Source organism: Pseudopipra pipra, chromosome 24, assembly GCF_036250125.1.
Source record: "Pseudopipra pipra isolate bDixPip1 chromosome 24, bDixPip1.hap1, whole genome shotgun sequence".
Lineage (NCBI taxonomy): Eukaryota > Metazoa > Chordata > Aves > Passeriformes > Pipridae > Pseudopipra > Pseudopipra pipra.
Window position 1 is genome coordinate 3,446,872 of NC_087572.1, and position 18,163 is coordinate 3,465,034.

The 18,163-nt window shown below is 53.8% G+C and overlaps 1 protein-coding gene across 2 annotated transcripts in view; it reads left to right on the forward strand.

The window, feature by feature from the left end:
• Window positions 1–126: 126 nt before the first annotated feature.
• The window catches only part of RPS6KA1 (ribosomal protein S6 kinase A1), a 39,715-nt gene continuing 21,678 nt past the window's right edge, over window positions 127–18,163 (forward strand). The window contains exons 1-2 of one of the 2 annotated variants that reach the window (XM_064635037.1): window positions 127–284; window positions 6,657–6,701. In XM_064635037.1, the coding sequence (XP_064491107.1) occupies window positions 222–284; window positions 6,657–6,701 (108 nt within the window). In that variant the 5' untranslated portion in view covers window positions 127–221. The remainder of the gene's footprint in view (window positions 285–6,656; window positions 6,702–18,163) is intronic. The other variant, XM_064635039.1, reaches the window with a different exon arrangement.

Sequence of the window (18,163 nt, forward strand, 5' to 3'; positions counted from 1 at the left end):
GGGTGTGCTTTTCCAGCCTGAACGATTCCACGCTCCCATCCCTTCCCGCAGCCGGCGCACGCCGGGCTGTGAGTGCCGGATGCTCCGGGCGGAGGATCCCCGCAGCCCCTCCCCGGTGCCTCCCGCCCGCCCCCCGCCCCGCCCCGGCCCGGCGCGGAGCCGGTGGGTGCCCAGCCCGGCGCTCGGAGCCAGCCCGGCGGCGCGGGCACCCGCCGGCAGCGATGCCGCTCGCCCAGCTCGCCGAGCCCTGGTCCGACATGGAGCTGGTCCATCTGGACCCGGAGGTGAGCGGGCACCGCCGGGGCGGCGGGCGGGGGGCGCCGCCGAACAAAGGAGCGCCCGGGTGGGACCCCGGCGGGACCCCGGGCGGGGCGGGGGATGCGGTGCCGCCCGCCCCGAGCCGCTCCCCGGGGCTGGAGGAGCGCGGCCGCCGGAGCCGAGCGCTGCCGGGGCTGCTCCGGGGCTGCTCCGGGGCTCGGTGTGTGCGCCCGGGCTGGGGTCGGGGCGCCGGGGGGCTGCCGGGCTCGCTGCTGCCCTTGCAGGCTGTGATGGTTCGGGGAGCGCGGGCAGCGCTCCCAAACCTCCCGGGCACGTTTCCTCCGTTTTTTATTTTCCGGAGGAAAACGGACCCCGCTGAAGGCCCAGGGGATAAATATCTCAGGTTTGGGGTTTTTTGTTTGTTGGTTTTTTTTTTTTTTCTTCTCCCGCGGTCTCCCTCGCCCTCCCAGCCCCGGCTGCTCGCACAGGCCTGCGCTGCCAACTCCGATCTCAGTCCTGTGTCACTTTGCTGGACGTCTGCTCTTCCCTCCCACTTGGCTCTTTTCCTCCTCATTAAGCCCCCCAAGCCAGATGTACAGGATGGTGCTCAGCCCCTGTCCACATCCATGGCTCTCGCCACAGCCATTTCCCGATGAAGGGACAGCTTGCAGCAGTTGTCACCCTCTGCAGAGCAGCCGGCTGAGGCACTGTGCTCTGGAACTCTTTAGTTAAACATCTCATCCAGATTGGCAGTAGCAGGTCTCCTGGAGAAACCAGAGGGAAGGTGGGGATTTTGTCCCAGGTGTTTCGAGGTCCGTGGTGCTTTCCCATTGTTCTATCAGGATTTGATGCCCGTCACAGTCCTTTATCATGCCTGGGGATGTTGTGATGGCTAATCAGTCAGATTTGCTCGTTCCTATTCAAAATTGCCTCTTAAGAGATCTCTGCTTGGAGTGCAGGCAGCGTTTCGCCCCTGCTGCAGGGACAGCAGGGAGGTGTGTTGGCCGTCGGAGGCGAGGTTTCCTAATTTTCATCAGCCAGGTGTGGCACAGCCTCCCCTGGAGCCCCCCCCCGTGCAGGTGGGGGCTGTGTGGAGGGTCTGCCTGGGCCAAACCCCTGGCACGAGGGTGCGGTGGGTGAAGAGCATCTGCTCGGAAGCATCGCTGGAGTCACGGGGATGAGTTTGTGCTGGAAGGTGGGAGAGCAGGGAAGTCCTGCGGCGATTCCCGAAAACCACACCGTGCGCCCGGAGCCAGGGCTGGGAGACAGGGCTTTTTATTTGTGGTTTCTCCCTTCCTAAGTAGGGAGAATGCCTGAGAAGCCAGAAAACGCCACTAGACTCACAATGGGAGGAAACTATAACGCCAGCGCCCGGGGCTGTGGATGCCGTGGGCGAGATTTCATTGACTCCCTAATCCCGGGTCCCCCAAGTGCCGGGCGGGCGCTGTGTCAGCACCACGGGATCGCTTCCGAGAGGAAACAGCCGGGGGGGTCCCGTGTGTTTGTCATCCCGGGTCAGCTGCGGGGCTCCCGGGAGCAGCAGGGACCTTTTTCCTCATTGCACCAGTAAGGGGTGTGTTAATTGTAAACTGAAACCGGAGGGAGCCTCTGGCTCTCTCCCCTTCCCCCGCCTCACCTTGGCCGGGGGTCAGGGTCAGGCACCGCGCGCAGGTGACATTTCTGCAGATCCGGCTTTTTGTGTCTCATGTTCTGGAGTGGGACATCAGCGATTTACCTCCCTTTGGTTTAAGCTGGTAAGCAAACACGCCTGATTCCAGCCAGGAAAATAACACAGGCGTTCTTCACCTCTACACCCGGGCCAGGTGTTAAAGAGTTCCCTGAGATCCAGCACTACCCGTGAGCAGTGGAGAGGGACTAAGGCTTGGGAGGAGTTTTGCACCTCGAGGCTAAAATTGCCAAGGGCAGGGGCCCAAGGGGGAAGTTTTCACCCCTCCTGGGAGAGGTGGCACCACTGAGAGAGCGAGGAGACTTTTCTGGAACACCAGTTACGTAAATTGCCCTGGGATCGGTGCCATCCAGGTTAGAAACCGGCTTCCTCCGACCTTTGCTTTCTGAGTCACGGAGCAGAGGTGCTGTCACCACGCTGGTGGAGGCATCAGTCCTATTGTTGAGGGATTTGTGGTTTTTCCAGTGTGTTCTGGGAGGATTGGCCGTTTGGTGCCCCTTGTCCCAGCCCACTGGAGCTCGGCTGTGCCAGGGAAATGTGTGGGAGTGGGTGGCAGTGGGAGCTTGAACTGATCCGTTGTAGGAGCCAAGTCCCTCTGCCCTGGGGACTGAGCTTTGTAAGACTTTTTCCTTCTTTTTTTTTTTATTTTTCCCCATTCTGTTTATATTATGCCGAATATTGCTTATGTAGTAGAAAAACTTGACTGGGTCACAGTACGAGCTCTGGAGGATGGAGTTGAATGACACAGAAATTCCCCCCTGGGAGGGTGGGGAGGCCCTGGCACAGGTTGCCCAGACAAGCTGTGGCTGCCCCATCCCTTGGGAGTGTCCAAGGCCAGGTTGGACGGGGCTTGGAGCAACCTGGGCTAGTGGAAGGTGTCCCTGCCCATGTCCTTTCCAACCCAAACCATTCTGAGATTCCGTGCTTCCATGATTTCATCCCCATAGTGATGGATCTGTCATCAGGGCTCCACTTTGCTTTAAATTCTTGTTTCATTACACAAACGTACAGCAACGCAACTGACGTGGGATTACGCCAAACTCAACCACTTCAAGCTAATTATTTTTGCCTGTATCATTCTTTACTGAGCAGGGAGCTATTTGTGAGTAACTCCTTCTCAAGCATCGTAGCTGCACAATGCAAAAACTGTGATCAAAAGACAAGGGAGGCAGCCGAGTGACTGTCTCTGATGTGCTTTGTGCAGAGACTCCTCGGTCTGTTTGGGCTACGGGAGTTCTTTTGGAGATCTCTATTATTGCACAATTATTTCCTTTCTCTGAACTGCAATAGGCAAGATCCACACATTCCTCTTAATAACAATAATCATCATCATAATTTAAAAATGCCTCGTTCTTGCGTCAAACGGGCAGAAGCTCTGGGGTGAAGGGTTTCTTCCCCCATTCCTTCCTGCCTGAGTGCTTGACTGTTCATCAGGGCTGGGTGAAAGAGCACCTCTGGGTGCCTGGCACCCAGGTTGTGTTTTGGGCATCTCAAAAATGACTAGTCAAAAGGTCCAGAAATAGCAGCAGGCAGAGCTGCTGATAACCCAGGGGTGTGACTTGTGCCGGTGGTGTAACCACAGAGCACAGCAGGAGTGGGCACCATCCCCACGGTCCTGCCAGGGTGCCACTCGCCCTGGTTTCACATCAGAGCACACTGGCCTGGTCTGTAAATTGCTCCCTGCGCTGCGGATTATGTGGAATTAAAAGGATTTAAAACACAAGATGTCCCAAGATAAATATCTCCCAAGTTCAGCCAGGCAGTTGCGTAACTGAGTACACTTGTTTTCCAGGGTGCTTTTCTGTTAAGGAAACTTCAGAGTGTTGTGTGTGCTCAGGAGGGTTTTTGTGTCACCTCTCGGGCAGCTGGAGTGGTCACTCACCCAGAGGTGCCCTCGCTGCCCGGCTGCTCCACGTGCCCATCAGATTAGCTCTGTAATCCCTGTTTCCGCTCACCCGGGAGCAGGGCAGGCTGGAAAGCTGCAAGGACAGGCTGCTGGCCCCCGGTGAGGCTCGTGTCGTGCCTCCCTGGTAACCCAAGCCCTGCTCTGCCCAATCTGTGTCAGCTCCTCACTGCCCCAAGGGAAGGAGCTCTGCCTCCCTCCTGCAGCACTCGTTGCCTGGTTGCTGCCCATGGGAGATCTTCAGGATTTTCTTGGAGTTGGACATCCAGGAGGCTCCTTTCCAGCCCTGAGAGCAATGTGCTCTGAGAGGGCATCTGCAGGGAGGGAAGCAAACACATGTTCCCTCGCTCGCCCTCCGTGCAGGGGGATGGCAGAAATAAAACATTTTAAAGAGGCAAATGTCAAACCAAGAAAGCCACAAACTATTTCAGCTGTGCTTACAATGCGGTGAATGGCTGTATTTTATCTTGGTGATGAGTCTGAACTGTGTGTTTCCATCTGGGACAGTTACAAATGGCCCTCGAATTCCATATGAGGGAATAAGGACTGGTTTTGCTCTGGGGTAGAAGGAAAGTGCTTGGCTCTAAATGCTGCAATTCCCTCACACATCTGCCTCATGTCAGCCTGAGAATGCAACTGTTTCATCAGGAGCTTCATCCCTCTGAGACCAGGGAACTATATGCCCAGGAAACCTCCCTGGCATGGGCACTGTTCTCTTTCTTTTTCCCCATCCCTTCCATCCCCAGGTGGGATGGATTTCTGTCAACAGCAATGTGTAGGACAAGTCTTCCTTGGAGCAGGGAGCTGACAAAACACAGCACTTGAACTGTGGTGCATGAACTCACCCCTCTCCTGACACCTGCCTCGTAGATCTGTTCTCCAGACCACGAGCCAGGCACTGCTTCCTTCTGTCCAACACAGAAATTCTGCTTCTTGAGCTGTTTTAGACAAAACCAGCCCTCCCTGAGCTCTGGTTTGGATTAGCAGCCAGTTAGGAATTGTTGCTCAGTGATAGCTGAGCCAGTAAACATCACTGTGTTTCCAAGTCTGGTTATCTCCAGTGCTGTGTCCCCCCCTTCGTTGTGGGGGCTGTTCATAAACACAAATCTTACTTCACTGCTCAGCTATTCTTTGTGCTAATGGCACCAAGAGCTCCCTGTAAACACCAGGGCAACATTCCTCGGGGAGAACTTGGCTTGTGAGGTGGTGCTGTTGCTTTTTTTTCAGTCATTGTCTGAAAATACTTTGGAACTTAAAAGTTAAGTTGGGACTGAGGTGAGTTGTGGAGCTCAGAGTGGGTCCATATTGATGCAAATATTGCAGGGCCAGAGTCAGGCTGGTGATGCCCTCAGCTGGTGTGTGGTACTCTGTGTTGTAGGACTGAGCTGTTCTTTGGGGCAACACAGGTTGGACTGAGTGGAGGGACCTAAATATGAAGATATATGGAAACTCTGGGTTGTTGTCTGTGGATTTGAAGTGTCTGAAAAACAAACCTGTGCTTAGATTCAGCTTTTTAGCCCTACAGCTGTTACTGTGAGCCAGCCACGAGCAGGGAGCTGAGCAGTGCAAACCCAGCAGTGGTGGTTTAAAACCCTCCTGTGGGAAGCTGGAGAGTGCCCAGTGAATGTTGCAGAAAGCAAGTGCAGCGTTAGAGGGAAGTTTTCACTGTGGCCCCAAAGCTCTGTCAAGATCAGCAATTGTAAGTTTTGCTTGATATTAAAAGGTAATGAGTTAAATTTGGCCCAAGGGGTGGAAGGGGATAGTGGAGTCCTGAGACAGAAGCCAGGCCGATCATATCACTGAGTTGTTGCTTCTCCAGGGAAGGACTTGGCTTTGTTTCTGTCCATTCCTGAAAGGCTCTAAACCCCAGTCATTCCAATAAGAATCTGAGGCCAAAATACATTGGCATTGCAACTCTTCTCTTAGGCCATAACCTGCGAAAAGGAGTGAATAAATTGGCCTCGTTCTTTTAGAGAAAAAGAGGAATTCCGTGATTTTTTGGAGCCTGCGACTGCGGTGCAAACAGACGTCAAAGTCTTCTTGCCCTTGTTTTTTTCTCCACAGTCTGCAGAAAACCTTCTGTACGTGCTTATCCTGCTCTGAGTATCTGTGTCTTAACGAAATCCCACCCACTTCTGCTCCCGCCGGTTCCTCCAGCGCCGAACCTGATCCCTCTGGGGTTCAGCGCTCGGTGTGACGGGTCGGTGCCACTCCAGGTCACCCTCCGTGACTTTGTGCAGGGCTGGACCCGGAGCCAGGCAGGTGGGGCACAGTTCCCGCAGGTATCAGCTGTGATAGGGTAATAAATAACTGATAAATGTTCCCTTTAAAGCCGGTGTCACGGCACAATGGCTGTTAACTGCACTCTCCCGGCTTCGCCCAGTCTCCCTGCTTGCTGCTTCCAGAGGAACAGTGCAGGGAAAGCCACAGTGTGGGTGCAGAGGGGTGGGATGGAGCAGTGTCTGCAGCACCGGGATCATCCTGCACCCACCACCTCAGGGTGCAGGAGCTGGAGCAGTGCAGGGGTGATGTTCACCCCACAGGCAACATTTGGTGTATAAGGATCCCTAATTTCATTTGAGGGAACGGTGGAGAGGCCGGGCAAAAGCCTTTTTTAAACAAGTTAAAGGACAGGAGTCCCCTTGATACATGGGGGGGAGCGTTCAACCACCTTGTACCACGTCCAAAGTGCCACCCTGCCCTGTTTGTCCCACGTGAAGGGCTCCCAAAGCCCCCGGCCTTGGTAAGGGGTGTGAGGAGCGACCCCGTGGCCAGCACGTGCTAACAGCAGGCTCTCTTCCTTTGCAGAACGGGCAGGCAGCCCCAGAAGAAGGTGGAAATCTTCCAGCCAAGGTAAAACTGCTCCAGGGTTACATCTCCAAGCCGTCCCCCCGAGGTGGGTGGGGGGTGTGAGCTGACTATTTATAAACCCTGTTAAGCTGCTGCGCCGTAATCGGGATGAGCGCACGTGGCAGCGTGAGGGACTGGAGAGGACCAAAAAGAAAGATAAAACCCCCGTCTTCCCGTCCCTTTGGTCATCCAAACGTGCCTGGGAGGTTTCCCAAAGGGCTGCCTTGGTCCAGCACACGGGAGCAGGACTGGAGGCTGCAGCTGAGGGCGAGAAGTGAGAATCCCTGGGGTGTTTCGGTGCCGTGTTTACACCTCTCTCTGTGTTGTGATCTTGCCAGATGGGATGAGAAGTGCAAGAGTATTTGATGGTTTTGGCACAGCTGCCCTTGCTGAGTGCCTGGTATCTGTTTATTCTCTTGCCTTGGTGGGGCTGGGAGAAGCTCCACTTCTGCCAAGTTGTCCTTTGCATCCCCATTGGCATCAGCTGGGAATGGCAGAGGGAGCTGAGCTGCTGTCTTTGAGCAAGGATCTTAACCTGCTACTCCTTCTTCAGGCACCTAAAGCTCATCCTGCCCCACACATGAACAGTGTGGTGCTGAAGGACTTGATTTCTCTGATGTGAGCCCTCCCCAAGTACAGGACTGAGTGCTGATTCTGTCACAGCATCCTAACTGAGCCTGTTCCTCTCTGCCCTGCCAGACACTCCAGAGCAGAAGAGCCATTTCAGTACCGTGAAATCATAATCCTTTCAGGATTTCCTTTCCTGATCCATAACACGCTCCAACTGTGGAGAATGACACAACATGTTTGATTTGCCCTGGGCAACCTTGCCAAGCAGGTTGTCAAGAGCTTGTTGTGTGCTGTACCCTCAGCGAGGGCCCTGTGGCAGCTTCTCCCTCTGAATCATCGTCCCTGCTAAAGGCTCTGGGGGCTTGTGGTGTTGTTTTTCCAGTTGGTTACGCTGTATTTTTAGTAAAAGAAATCTCAACCTAAAAACCAGTTGTCTACATTTCAGCCGGGTTTGGGTTTTGGGGTTTTTTCCCCCCCCCTGGAATTTTTGTGGATTTCTAGCAGTGCTGTTGCATCCCACCTGCATGTTCTGCCTTTCTGTCCCACTCGCTGGCCTGGCACTTTTCCAGCAGCCTGCAAAGAAATCTGGTGTGGGTCAAGTCACTGAAACTGTGCATTTCCCTCCCCTGAGAGCAGTGGGTTTATGGTTCCTCACTGTGCCTGCATCTCTGGCATGGGGAAAAAAGTAATCTGTGTCTTCTGGTTGGATTCCAGCCGGGTTTCTAAGACTTGAGACTTTGCCTCTTTCATCTTCAAACACTTGGCTAAACTGCCCTCCCCTAAAAGCTGCTGCAGGATGTTGCTTTAAAAATCATTTAAGATTTTTTTTTTCTTTGAAGAACATCACTGAGACAAACCCTGGCTGATTGCATCTGTAGATGCTGCCCCACAGAAAGATCATGAGGTAGAGGCCAAAAAGCACTTGAGGTTCCCTTTGCTGCTCTGTGTCTGTGGGACACGGACGTGAAGCCCAAGCTGGAGCAGAGCAGTGGGCAAGTTGTCCAACATCCCACAGCAGGGAAGCCACAAGAGCCCCGTGCTGGTGCAGGTGTCCTGCTTTCCACTTTTCTTGAGGCACCGTGGCCAAAGTGCCTGTGAGCAGTGTCTGACAATCCCATTTTGGGTAACTTCTGAACACACAAAGCCCTGCTACGTGGTCCTGAAATAACCTCGGCGTCGTTTTCCAAGTTTGTACAAGGTATGTTTGCCACCAGCACGAGTGAAATCCCTCCTATAAACACATACCTTCAACTTGAGGGCAAACTCTGCCCTGAGATGCTGCAGATGGGGGCACAGGCAGCACCCAGAATATCTGTGTTTTTCTGTTCACTTGGAGTGTAGACGTCAGCAGCAGCTCCTGGCACTGGCTCTACCCACAGCAAGGACTGAGGCAGGGGAAGCGAGCGGCCGTCACCATCTGAGGTGACTGTTCTCAAGTTGAAGGTTGCTCAGGCTCCCTCCCACACCCTTCTGTGCTGTGTGTGGAGAGCTGTAGGGGGAAGAGGCACCTTTTTTCCAGGTCTGTACTCGCCATCCTTTTGCGGCTCGTTCTGGGATCTCTTCTAAAAATAACCCGGAGCAGGGACAGCGGCGATTACTCAACGCCCACACAGCAGCACCGTCCCTCCCCTGCCCCTGCCAGCAGGATGCTGCCAGGAGTGCAGTCCTTATTTGCCTGGGCAGTAACCAAAGGCACTCTGCAAAGGAGGGAATCCAAGAGTTCCTCAAAAGAGTCGGGAACTTCACAGCTGGTAGCACGAGGCTGGCGGAACCGGATGCCTCCGTCAGCATCTCACCTGCTGCTGCTGCACTTTGGGGTCTTTGGGCACGAAACATGGTGAAATGGTCACTGCAGAGGTAGTGAGGGGATGTTTTTGGCTGCATTCAGGGACCTTCTTGCTGCTTTTGTGCCTCCAACTCAGCTTCCTACCCAGGACAGCTGGTGCGTTTCACATCCCGTGGTGGATTCCACCTTTCAAGAACAGTTGTGGTGCACAAGTCCCTGCAAGCCCCGTTCCTTGGTGTGTTCACCTGTGTGTCTTGGGAATGCCTGCAAGATCCTTGTGCTGCTCTGGGCTGGGTAGAGTTAATTTTCTTCATGATGGCTGTGTTTTGGATTTGTGCTGAGAACAGGATGGTCACATCCCTAAAACCGGGATGCTGATCCCACACTGCAGGAACAGGAGCCTTTGGCAAATTTAGGTTCAAGGATGGATTTTTTTTCTCATCCTCTCTGCTGATGGTGGTGGTTGAAAGCCCAGGGCTGGTTGGCAGCTCTGTGCATTGGTCCTGGGTGCTGAGCCTTGTTCTCTCCTGTGTTCTCCAGATTTTAATTGCCAGGTTGGCTGAAAGTGGTCCTTGTTGAGGTGGGGAACAGCAACTGAATTCAGTGGGAGAATGGAACCTCTCATATCTGGGGTTTGCCAGCCTGCTCTGCACCCAGGCTGAGGGGTGAGCCCGTGCTCCCTGAAGGTGCCAAGTGTGAGGAATTATGCATGGAAGTACAACACCCAATTAGTGAAATCACTTCATAATGAAGAGCAGAGGAGTGGATTTGCAGTGCTGAGTGAGCCCACACTCTCCCTGGAGGGAACATGGTGCAGGCTGGGGTTGCTGATCAGCTTGTTCCTGGGTGATAATCACAGAGCACAGTGAAAACTGGGGAAGGGAATAACTGAACTCTTCCAGCTCTGAGCCATAAAAGAGACCTTTGAGACTGGAGTGAGGGATGTGCTCCTGCCCATGAACCAGGCATGTGGTGCCCCACCTGCTCAGGTTGGGCCTGGCTGTGGGAATGCAGCAGAGGGGAAGACAAGGCTTTTTCCCAGATCTGTGTAGCTCCTGCTGGTTTATCCTCATGTCCTGACCAGGGAAAGTCTGCAGAAAGGTTCTTCCCTGCTGCATCTTGCAAGGGATGGTGAGGGAGAGCCCTTGTGCCAGCCTTGCACGTGAGCTCCAGGCTGAGAGTGGGACAGGAATCGTGTCCAGTGGTGTGATCCCTGTCAGAACTGGACACAACTAATCACAGCTTCTTAACATGAAGGGTTTCAAAACAAACAAGTGGCTGCCCTGCAGTGGGCCGTGTGTGTTTGCACAGCTGCTGCTGCTTTCTCCAAGAACTGGGAAGCTGTGGAGCTGTGGGAAGGGGCAGGTTCCTCAGCAAATCCCCTCTCAGCCCACTGCCCCTCTCCTGCTCCTTCCAGCCAAGAGTGCTCTGGCCAAATCTGGCCCCCCCTTGGCTGGGCAGGACCTGGGATAACCTGGTGGGAGCAGAACATCTCGTGGTGCTGCCTGGAAATCTGCCTTCCCCCTGCCTCGCAGGGGCTGCAGCCACGGCTGCTCTCTCAATGTTTGGCTTTTCCAGCCTGTCAGTGGTAAAGCTCCAAGTTTAAACTGGCTGCTTCGTCCTGTCAGCTGAAGGAATCGAGCGGGTTTGTTTCTCCAGCAGTGCCTGACAGCTCCCGGCCCGTTCCTGGCAGAGCGTTTGCTCTCCGTCCTTGGCAAGGCAGGGCTTTGGGGAACAGCAGCTTCTGAGCTCTTAAAAAACACAAATAAATGCCTGTTTGAGGAGCAGAGTCTCTGATGAGCTGCAGACTCTAATGAATAATTGAAGAGGGGTCAGTTTACAGGACTTGCACAGGAGGAATGCGGCAGAGGCTGGAGCAGTGCTCCAGCAGCCCTCCCACACGGTGCCCCAACCCATCCAAACCACTCCGGTTTCTTCCCTTCCATTTCCACCCCCCTCGTGGGTTCATAGAAACTGCCTCATGTTCTGTGTCTAGAAAGCCTCTTTTATTGAAGGGAGAAAAAAAAAATCATGAAAATCGGTTACTTCGTGTTGTACCTGGAGGAAATCTGTGATCCCTCTCTCTGTCAGAGTTAAAAGAGCTCCTGATCCCACAGGGAAGTGAGGGAGGCTCCTGCCACCCTCTCTTTGCCCAGGCTGCTCCTGGCAGTCTGAGCTGGGGGCACAGGATTGCTGAAGTTGATTTCTTTGTGGATACAGGAGGCAGCGTGAGCAAGGCCAGAGCTCTGCCAGCACTTCCCCAGAGCCACAGAGGAATCACGGGCTCCTCTCCCAGACTGAGGGAAAGGGAGATGGAGACAGGGAATGTGGCAGTGGCAGCTCCCTCTGTGCCAGGGACAGTGGTGATGGCTGGCACTGAAGAGGACCTAGAAGAGTTCAACCAGAAGAACTCATTCACATTTGATTTTTGAAGGGATCAGAGTGGGCTTGGGTCCCTGGATCATCCCACCCCAGCAACTGGGAGCTTGGAGTCCCCTTGGCTGGGTTTACTGGGGGTCACTGGCTCTGTGACTCTCCCTGCACACACAGGCAATCTGCCTGAAGCTCTTGCAGCTTTACAAGTCTCAGCTTTATTTGGAAGTGAAGCCTAGTTTGGACACGAGCAGTAAATTCCTTCCATAGCTCCAGGTGAAGCTGCAATAATATTTTCCCCCCTGGCTACACCATTCTGCCTGCCAGGGGCTGTCACGGGGCTGGGGACCATCCAGGGAGGGTAGTCCCAGCTCTCTAGGAATTCCTGCCTTGCCTGGAGCCCTTCTCCTTTGCCCTTAGGAAAACCCCTCGCTGTGTGCCTGGGGCAGCCTCCGAGGGGAGGGAAGCAGAGGCATTGCCTCCCAGCAATTCCCACTGATCTCATTGCAACCGTGCTCTGAGGCAGGAAGGGTTTCCCTTGCCAGTCCTGGAGTGCACAGCTGGGAAATGTCACCCCTTTGGATGTGGAAAATGAAGGTGTTTATCCCTTGTTTGTACTCGAAACCTCGGTCTGGGCAGGGCTGCTGGTGGCTCCGGGAACACCGAGGGGACTGAGCACACGATCTCTTTGTGCTCCCAAAGCTCTCTGAGACGTGGCTGTACTGATCTCCACTCTCAGAGGGGAGGGTTTAACTGGACAGCCTGGGCTGGCCTGGCTACACATTGGGAATGTGCCTCTGCTTACAGAGGTGATGGCTCTGCACCAGGACTGGGGTCAGGAGGGGACCCCTGGGGTCTCCACATGGACAGAGTGTGTGTGTGGGAAAACTCCTTAAAATAGCATTTTAGGGGAACAGGACAAACCATGGTGTTCCCAGTGTTCAGGCTGGCTGTAATTCCCATGCTGTGCTGCTTGGGAAGGGGATGGATAGTGACCTTCATGTTATGGTCCTGTGACCCACCATGCAGAGCAGCTGAGCCGTGGAAGGGGTGGCTGGTGGCTGCATCCGTGTCTTTTATAAGCATTAAGTGATAAAATGTGGCTTTGCTGCAGCAGATGCTCACCCTGTGCGCTCTCACCGGGGTGTTGGTAACACACAGCTCAGGGTGTGTTTTGGACACGGGGGTGTTTTTTTAAGCTTTTAACACTCCTGCAGTTCACAGCCACCGTGAAAATGTGACAATCATTTCTCCTGCAACGTGTCTCTCCTGTGTGTCCTTCCCAGAGGGTGGGAGAGAGCTGGATTCTCCCAGCATGGAGAGACCAGCCCCTGAGACCAGAGACCAGCCCCTGGCAGGCACCAGGAAAAGGCTTCAGCAAGTCCTGAGACCACTTTTTGTGTGTCTTGCAGCGAGGAAGCCGCCGGGAGCACGTGTGCTGTGGGAGGAGTGTGGAATTCCGGCATTCCTGCGATAGAGAACAGTTTCCACATCCCACGATAACTCCAAGGGCAGCAAACAAGCCCTGCTTCTTGTTGTGAAACCAGTGCTGTATTTTATAGTTCAGTTAGAGGGAGTTTTCATATCCTCCACTAAAAAACAAAACCCAGGTGGAAGGTGGTGCTTTCCTGCTGGTTCCAAAGAGTGAGATTCTGCATTTGGGACAGCCTGGGATGGAGTCTCCTGGTTTTACCACCAGCAAAGCACTGAGTTGATTGGAATTTGCTGAGAGGAGACATTTCCTCCTTGCTGGGAAGTGTGTTCAGGGCTGCAGGAAGGGGAGGCTGTATCCTTTGCACTTTCTCAATGGAGACTGATTTGCTCTCTAGAAGCTGCATAACTAAGTAGTTCCTTATCTCCTGGCTGCTAAAGGTGTTTTCCTCTCTGGCATCTCATTTCACTGGGTGCAAAGTCCTGCTGGCTCCCTGTGCTCCTCTCACAGCTCTGTGACAGCAGGGGCACTGGAGCTGTCGGGAAGTCTCGGTGGGGTTTGGGAACATCTTTTGCCTGAGCTTGTGTCTTCAGCCCAAACAGCTCATTGTCAGCTGATCCTGGCCAGCTGTGGCTTGTAGTGCCTGGAAAGGGTGGAGAAAGTGTGTTTGTTTGGTTTTGGTTTTTTTCTAAGACACTTTCAGAATCTGCTGCCAGCACGGCCCTGGAGACAGCCAGGAGAGGGGAGCAGAGTGGGGAGCATGAGGGGGGTGCCTGTGCTGGAATCTCTGTTCTCTCCATTCCAAAAGGGACCTGAGCCCTCCCTCTGATATAAAGCAGATATTTTGGGTTCCCCTGGTCAAATGAGTTAAAAACTGAGCAGATCAAAAAGGATGCTGTGAAGCACAAGGACGGGAGCTCTGCTGTGTGAGCCACCATCTGCCTTCTCCCTTTTTCACCCTCAGGCTTTGCTTGAGAAAACCCCTCATCCCTTGTAATCATTTCTGAGATCCCCCTGTTTTAGGAGTGCTGAGTCTTCCCAGAGGGGTGTTTATGATGTGAACGTTTATGAAATGGATGCTTCGGGCTCTTTCTGTCCTGTCTTGGAACAGAAAAAACATTTTGGGCATTAAAGATGCTCCGAGTGCCACCTGCTGGAATGTGCTCGAGGGGTGGCAGGGTGCCCTGGGCTCTCAGCCCCTTTGGGGTGACACAGCCTGTCCTGTGGCTGCAGACACTGGTACCTGTCACCTTCAGCCCCTTCGGGGTGACAGAGCCCATCACATCTTTACTGTGATGCCTTTACATGTTCCTGTGAGGGTGGGGAGGCCCTGGCACGGGTTGCCCAGAGCAGCTGTGGCTGCCCCATCCCTGGAAGTGTCCAAGGCCAGGTTGGATGGGGCTTGGAGCTTGGGTCTGTCTGTGGCTTCCAGGATTTTGCAGTGTTTCCTTCCTCTCCATCCTTCTGTGCAGAAGGGGATGTGGGTCACACATAAGAGGAGTGAATGTGCTGGTGAGAGAAGGGGCCATGAAAAGAATAAAAAAAGGTGGAACTGCTCCACCTAAACACCAAACAGGGTGCCTTGGTCCAAGGTTTCCCTTTCTAGGGATTTTGCTTGTCACCCCTATTGTGGGGAGCCAGGATCACTGCTTGGAGTGGCAGCAAAGTCCTCCCCAAGGGTCAGCAAGTCAGTTTTACACTGAGCATTTGGCTGCCTCTGTGAATGGAGAGCCATTGCCATGAGGAGGACTGCAGAGTGCTTCTAGGATGCTCAGAGTCTCAGGCTTTTGTTTTAAGCCGTATGGGGTGAGGCTGCTGGTGTTATCCATGCCAAGACAGAGCTGGTCATCCACTTCTCCTGGCTGCTCTGGCCCTGTAAGGGTTGGGGCATGAAGGCAGTGATTAACAGGATTTCTAGACACCAGTGTTACCAACAGCTCACTGGGCAGAGGCCTGTCTGTGTCCCCTGGATTTCCTCCCCCTCCCTCGTTTTTGGTTGGTTTTGTTGTTCAGGGCACCGATAAAACAGTCCTTGGAGATGGTGTGGGGTGAAACGTGCAGCCCTGTTCCCTCTCAGCAATCCCTTCCTGCAAAGCTCCTGCCAGGAACCCGCCCCCGTCCTTATCCACTCATTGGGAAGTCCCAGTTCCCGGAGTCTCTGGTGTTCCTTAGCTGTGTTTGTAGCAGTGACTCTGTCCAGGACTTCCACCTTCAAAGCCACCCCGCCGTGGCCCTTCCTCCCCAGGCCCTGACACCCCTGAGGCTTTTGTCTGTTAGGAAATGCCCTTGATCAGCGTGAGTCAAAGGGCTGAGGAAGCCTCCTCTCCCTGCAGATCCTCCTGGGTTGCTCCAAGAATCTCCCTCCTCTTTTTGAGTGCTGTCCTTGACCCCGAAGATTTACACTGTCCTGTTTCTCCCTCCTTCTGCAAAAGCTGTTGCTGTTTCTTTGATGACTCATATGGGCACGGGCACATCTTTTCCCTCCATCCTCTCCCTGCTTTTATGAAACACCCAGGACTGAATTCTGCAGCTTTTCCTGCTCTGAGTGTGGCTGGAAGTGGCTGAGGAGCTCAAGTGAGAGCTCTCCTGTCTTTTCCCCCTGACCCTTTTCCCATTGTGAGCCTTCACATATTAATGCAAAAGTAACTCTGTCTTATAAAAATGCAAGCCAGTGGTCAGACCCTCACTCTGAGCAGGCAGCCCTGCAGTGGTGCTGGATCCTGATGTTTGGGATGATGCTGGAGTGAGAAAAGCAGAGCCCACAAGGTTTCATGCCTGGAAGTGAAGGCAGCTGTATGGCCCTGGAAGGATGTCCAGGGAATAAACCTGTTGGAACACGTGCAGGGGAGGAGGGCAGAACCTGCTCTTGGGCAGAGAGGATTTTTAATCCACTTGAGCTTTCAAATTATTGTTTTCTTTAATTGTGTGTGTGGTGTGTGTAAGCCTGAAAGAGGTGGCCTTGCTGTTTAATCCTCGAGCCCAGCCTTGACTCTGCAATGCCCACTGAATTAGATCAAGTGAAACTCTCCAATTCTCCCAGGTGGCCTTTTTTTTTTTTTTTCTTATTTTTGGCAATTGAATGAAACTGGTGGGATCTTACAAATTGTTCTGCTTGGCTGGACTTTTGTTTTCAACTGCTTACTCTGACCTGGCTCCTGACCGGGCTCAGGAAGGTGTTTTAAAGATTTATTTTACTTCTCATTATCCTGCTCTGACTTTTTTTAGAAATAAATTCAATTCATATCCCCAATTTGAGTCTGGTTTGCCTGTGATGGTATTTGGTGAGGGATCTCTCCTGGACCTTATCTCAACCCATGAACCCTTTGTTATATTTTCTCTCCCCTGTCTGATTGTGGAGGGGAGTGAGAGAGTGGCTTTGACATCCAGCCAGGGCCAACCCACTACGGCCTTTTTGGTGCTGTGACTCGGATTCACGAGGATTTTGAGACAAGGATAGCACTTGAGAGAGGCAAAACAAGTCCTGAGCAACGTCAGAGAGTGGAATGATCGGGGGGAATTTCTGTTGTCGTTGTGGTGGAGGGACAAGGGGCGGATTTTGTGTAAATTTTCCTCTTTCGTTCAGTGTTGTGGCGACGTTAATTTGATTTCTGTGGGGTGTGGCGGTGCTGACGTGGTGGTGGCAGCTCAGTGTGTGTAGCACAGGCTCCTGGTGACACCTCTCAGCTCCCAGGAGGTCCCAGAGCAGCTGGGGCATCCCCCCCGAGGGCAGGTTTCCTGTGGGGGGTGCTCAGATTTCCTGGAAGTCGGTGGAAGGCAGCAAAACCAGTTCAAATCTGCAGCTGCTGGCACGGCCATCTCACCGTCCCCTGGCTGAGGGCAGCACTTCCTTCTGTGGCAAAATGGCTCACCCTGAGGCACTGCCTCCTTCTCCCCATCCCACCCCCCTGCAGGGGTCCAGCCTGTCCTCTGTGTGGGCTGGTGGCTCCCTTCAGACACAGGGACCCCCATCTGAGCCCTTCACTTCAGTGTCTCTGCTCAGAGAGGGGCAGAGGTGCTCAGGGACAAGCATCCCACAGGATTTCTCGGGCTCCCAGGGGCACTGGAGGGGATCCCCCACAAAAGTACAGACAAAAGGACGAGGTTCTGGCCAACCCTTCGCTTGCAAATGAGACCAAGGGCCAGCCCTGCCCAAATAAGGCCTTTGCAGGAGGGCAGGTTGTGGCTGGGGAGGTTTCTCTGCTTTGTTTGTTCCCCTTTTTGAGAACCACCACTTGAAAAAAAAAAAAAAAAAGAGCTCCAGGCAGAGCAGCCCTTGCTCTCCACAACAGCAAACATCAGCCTCGCTCCCCCTGCAGAGCTGCAGCACCTCTTGCTTCCCACTGATTTCAGGCTCCCTCCACAGCAGGAGCTGCTGCTCCACAGGGGGGTTGTTGCTCTGCAGCAGGTCCCATAAAATAACTTCATGCAGAAGTTTGGAGTGTGAAGCTCCCACATTCCTGAGTGTGAAGCTCCCCCGTTCCATCACGCCTGTGCTGGAGGGGTCTCAGGTCATCTTCACCCAGTGCCTCCTGGGCAGCAGCTGAAATCTCTGCTGGGACACCCCCTTGGTCTGGTGTGGGGCACCATTCCCACTTGGGAAGCCTGTGGATGTGACAGCAGCTGTCTCTCCTCAGGCTGCAGTCCTTCACACCATCTCCTTCCTGTTTATGAAACCCTGATCCTTCCCTCCCAGTGCTCAGTGGGCTGTAACTGGATCCCGGGCAGGAGGCAAAGGCAATCCCTGGTTATTCTGATTTAAATCTGTAGGGCTTGTGAGTGTCCTGTTTTATGGAGCTGCTGTCGGGAAGGTGGAGGATGCTGGAGGTTTGTCCTGCATGGAATTGGATTACAGGATTGGGAAGCATTTGTGTGTGGCAGCACTGGGTTTGGGGATTGCCTTTCCTAGTGCTGAGGTGCCAGTGGCAGCAGGTCCATGCAGAATTTACAGCTGGGTCTTGGCTTCAGTGCCAGTGCCCAACCCACCACCCCTCAGGCAGTGTCTCCTCTTTTCCACGGGAAGGGGGGGAGAAGGGGGGGATGTTTTTGAGCTAAAAGAGGGGAGACTTAGATTAGATACAAGGAAGAAGTCCTTCCCTGTGAGGGTGGTGAGGCCCTGGCACAGGTTGCCCAGAGAAGCTGTGCCTGCCCCATCCCTGGAAGTGTCCAAGGCCAGGTTGGAGCAACCTGGGCTGGTGGAAGGTGTCTCTGCCCATGGCAGGGGGTGGAATGAGATGGGCTTTAAGGTCCCTTCCAGCTCAGCCTATCCTATAACTTAATGATTCCCTGCCCCATCTCAGGGGTTAT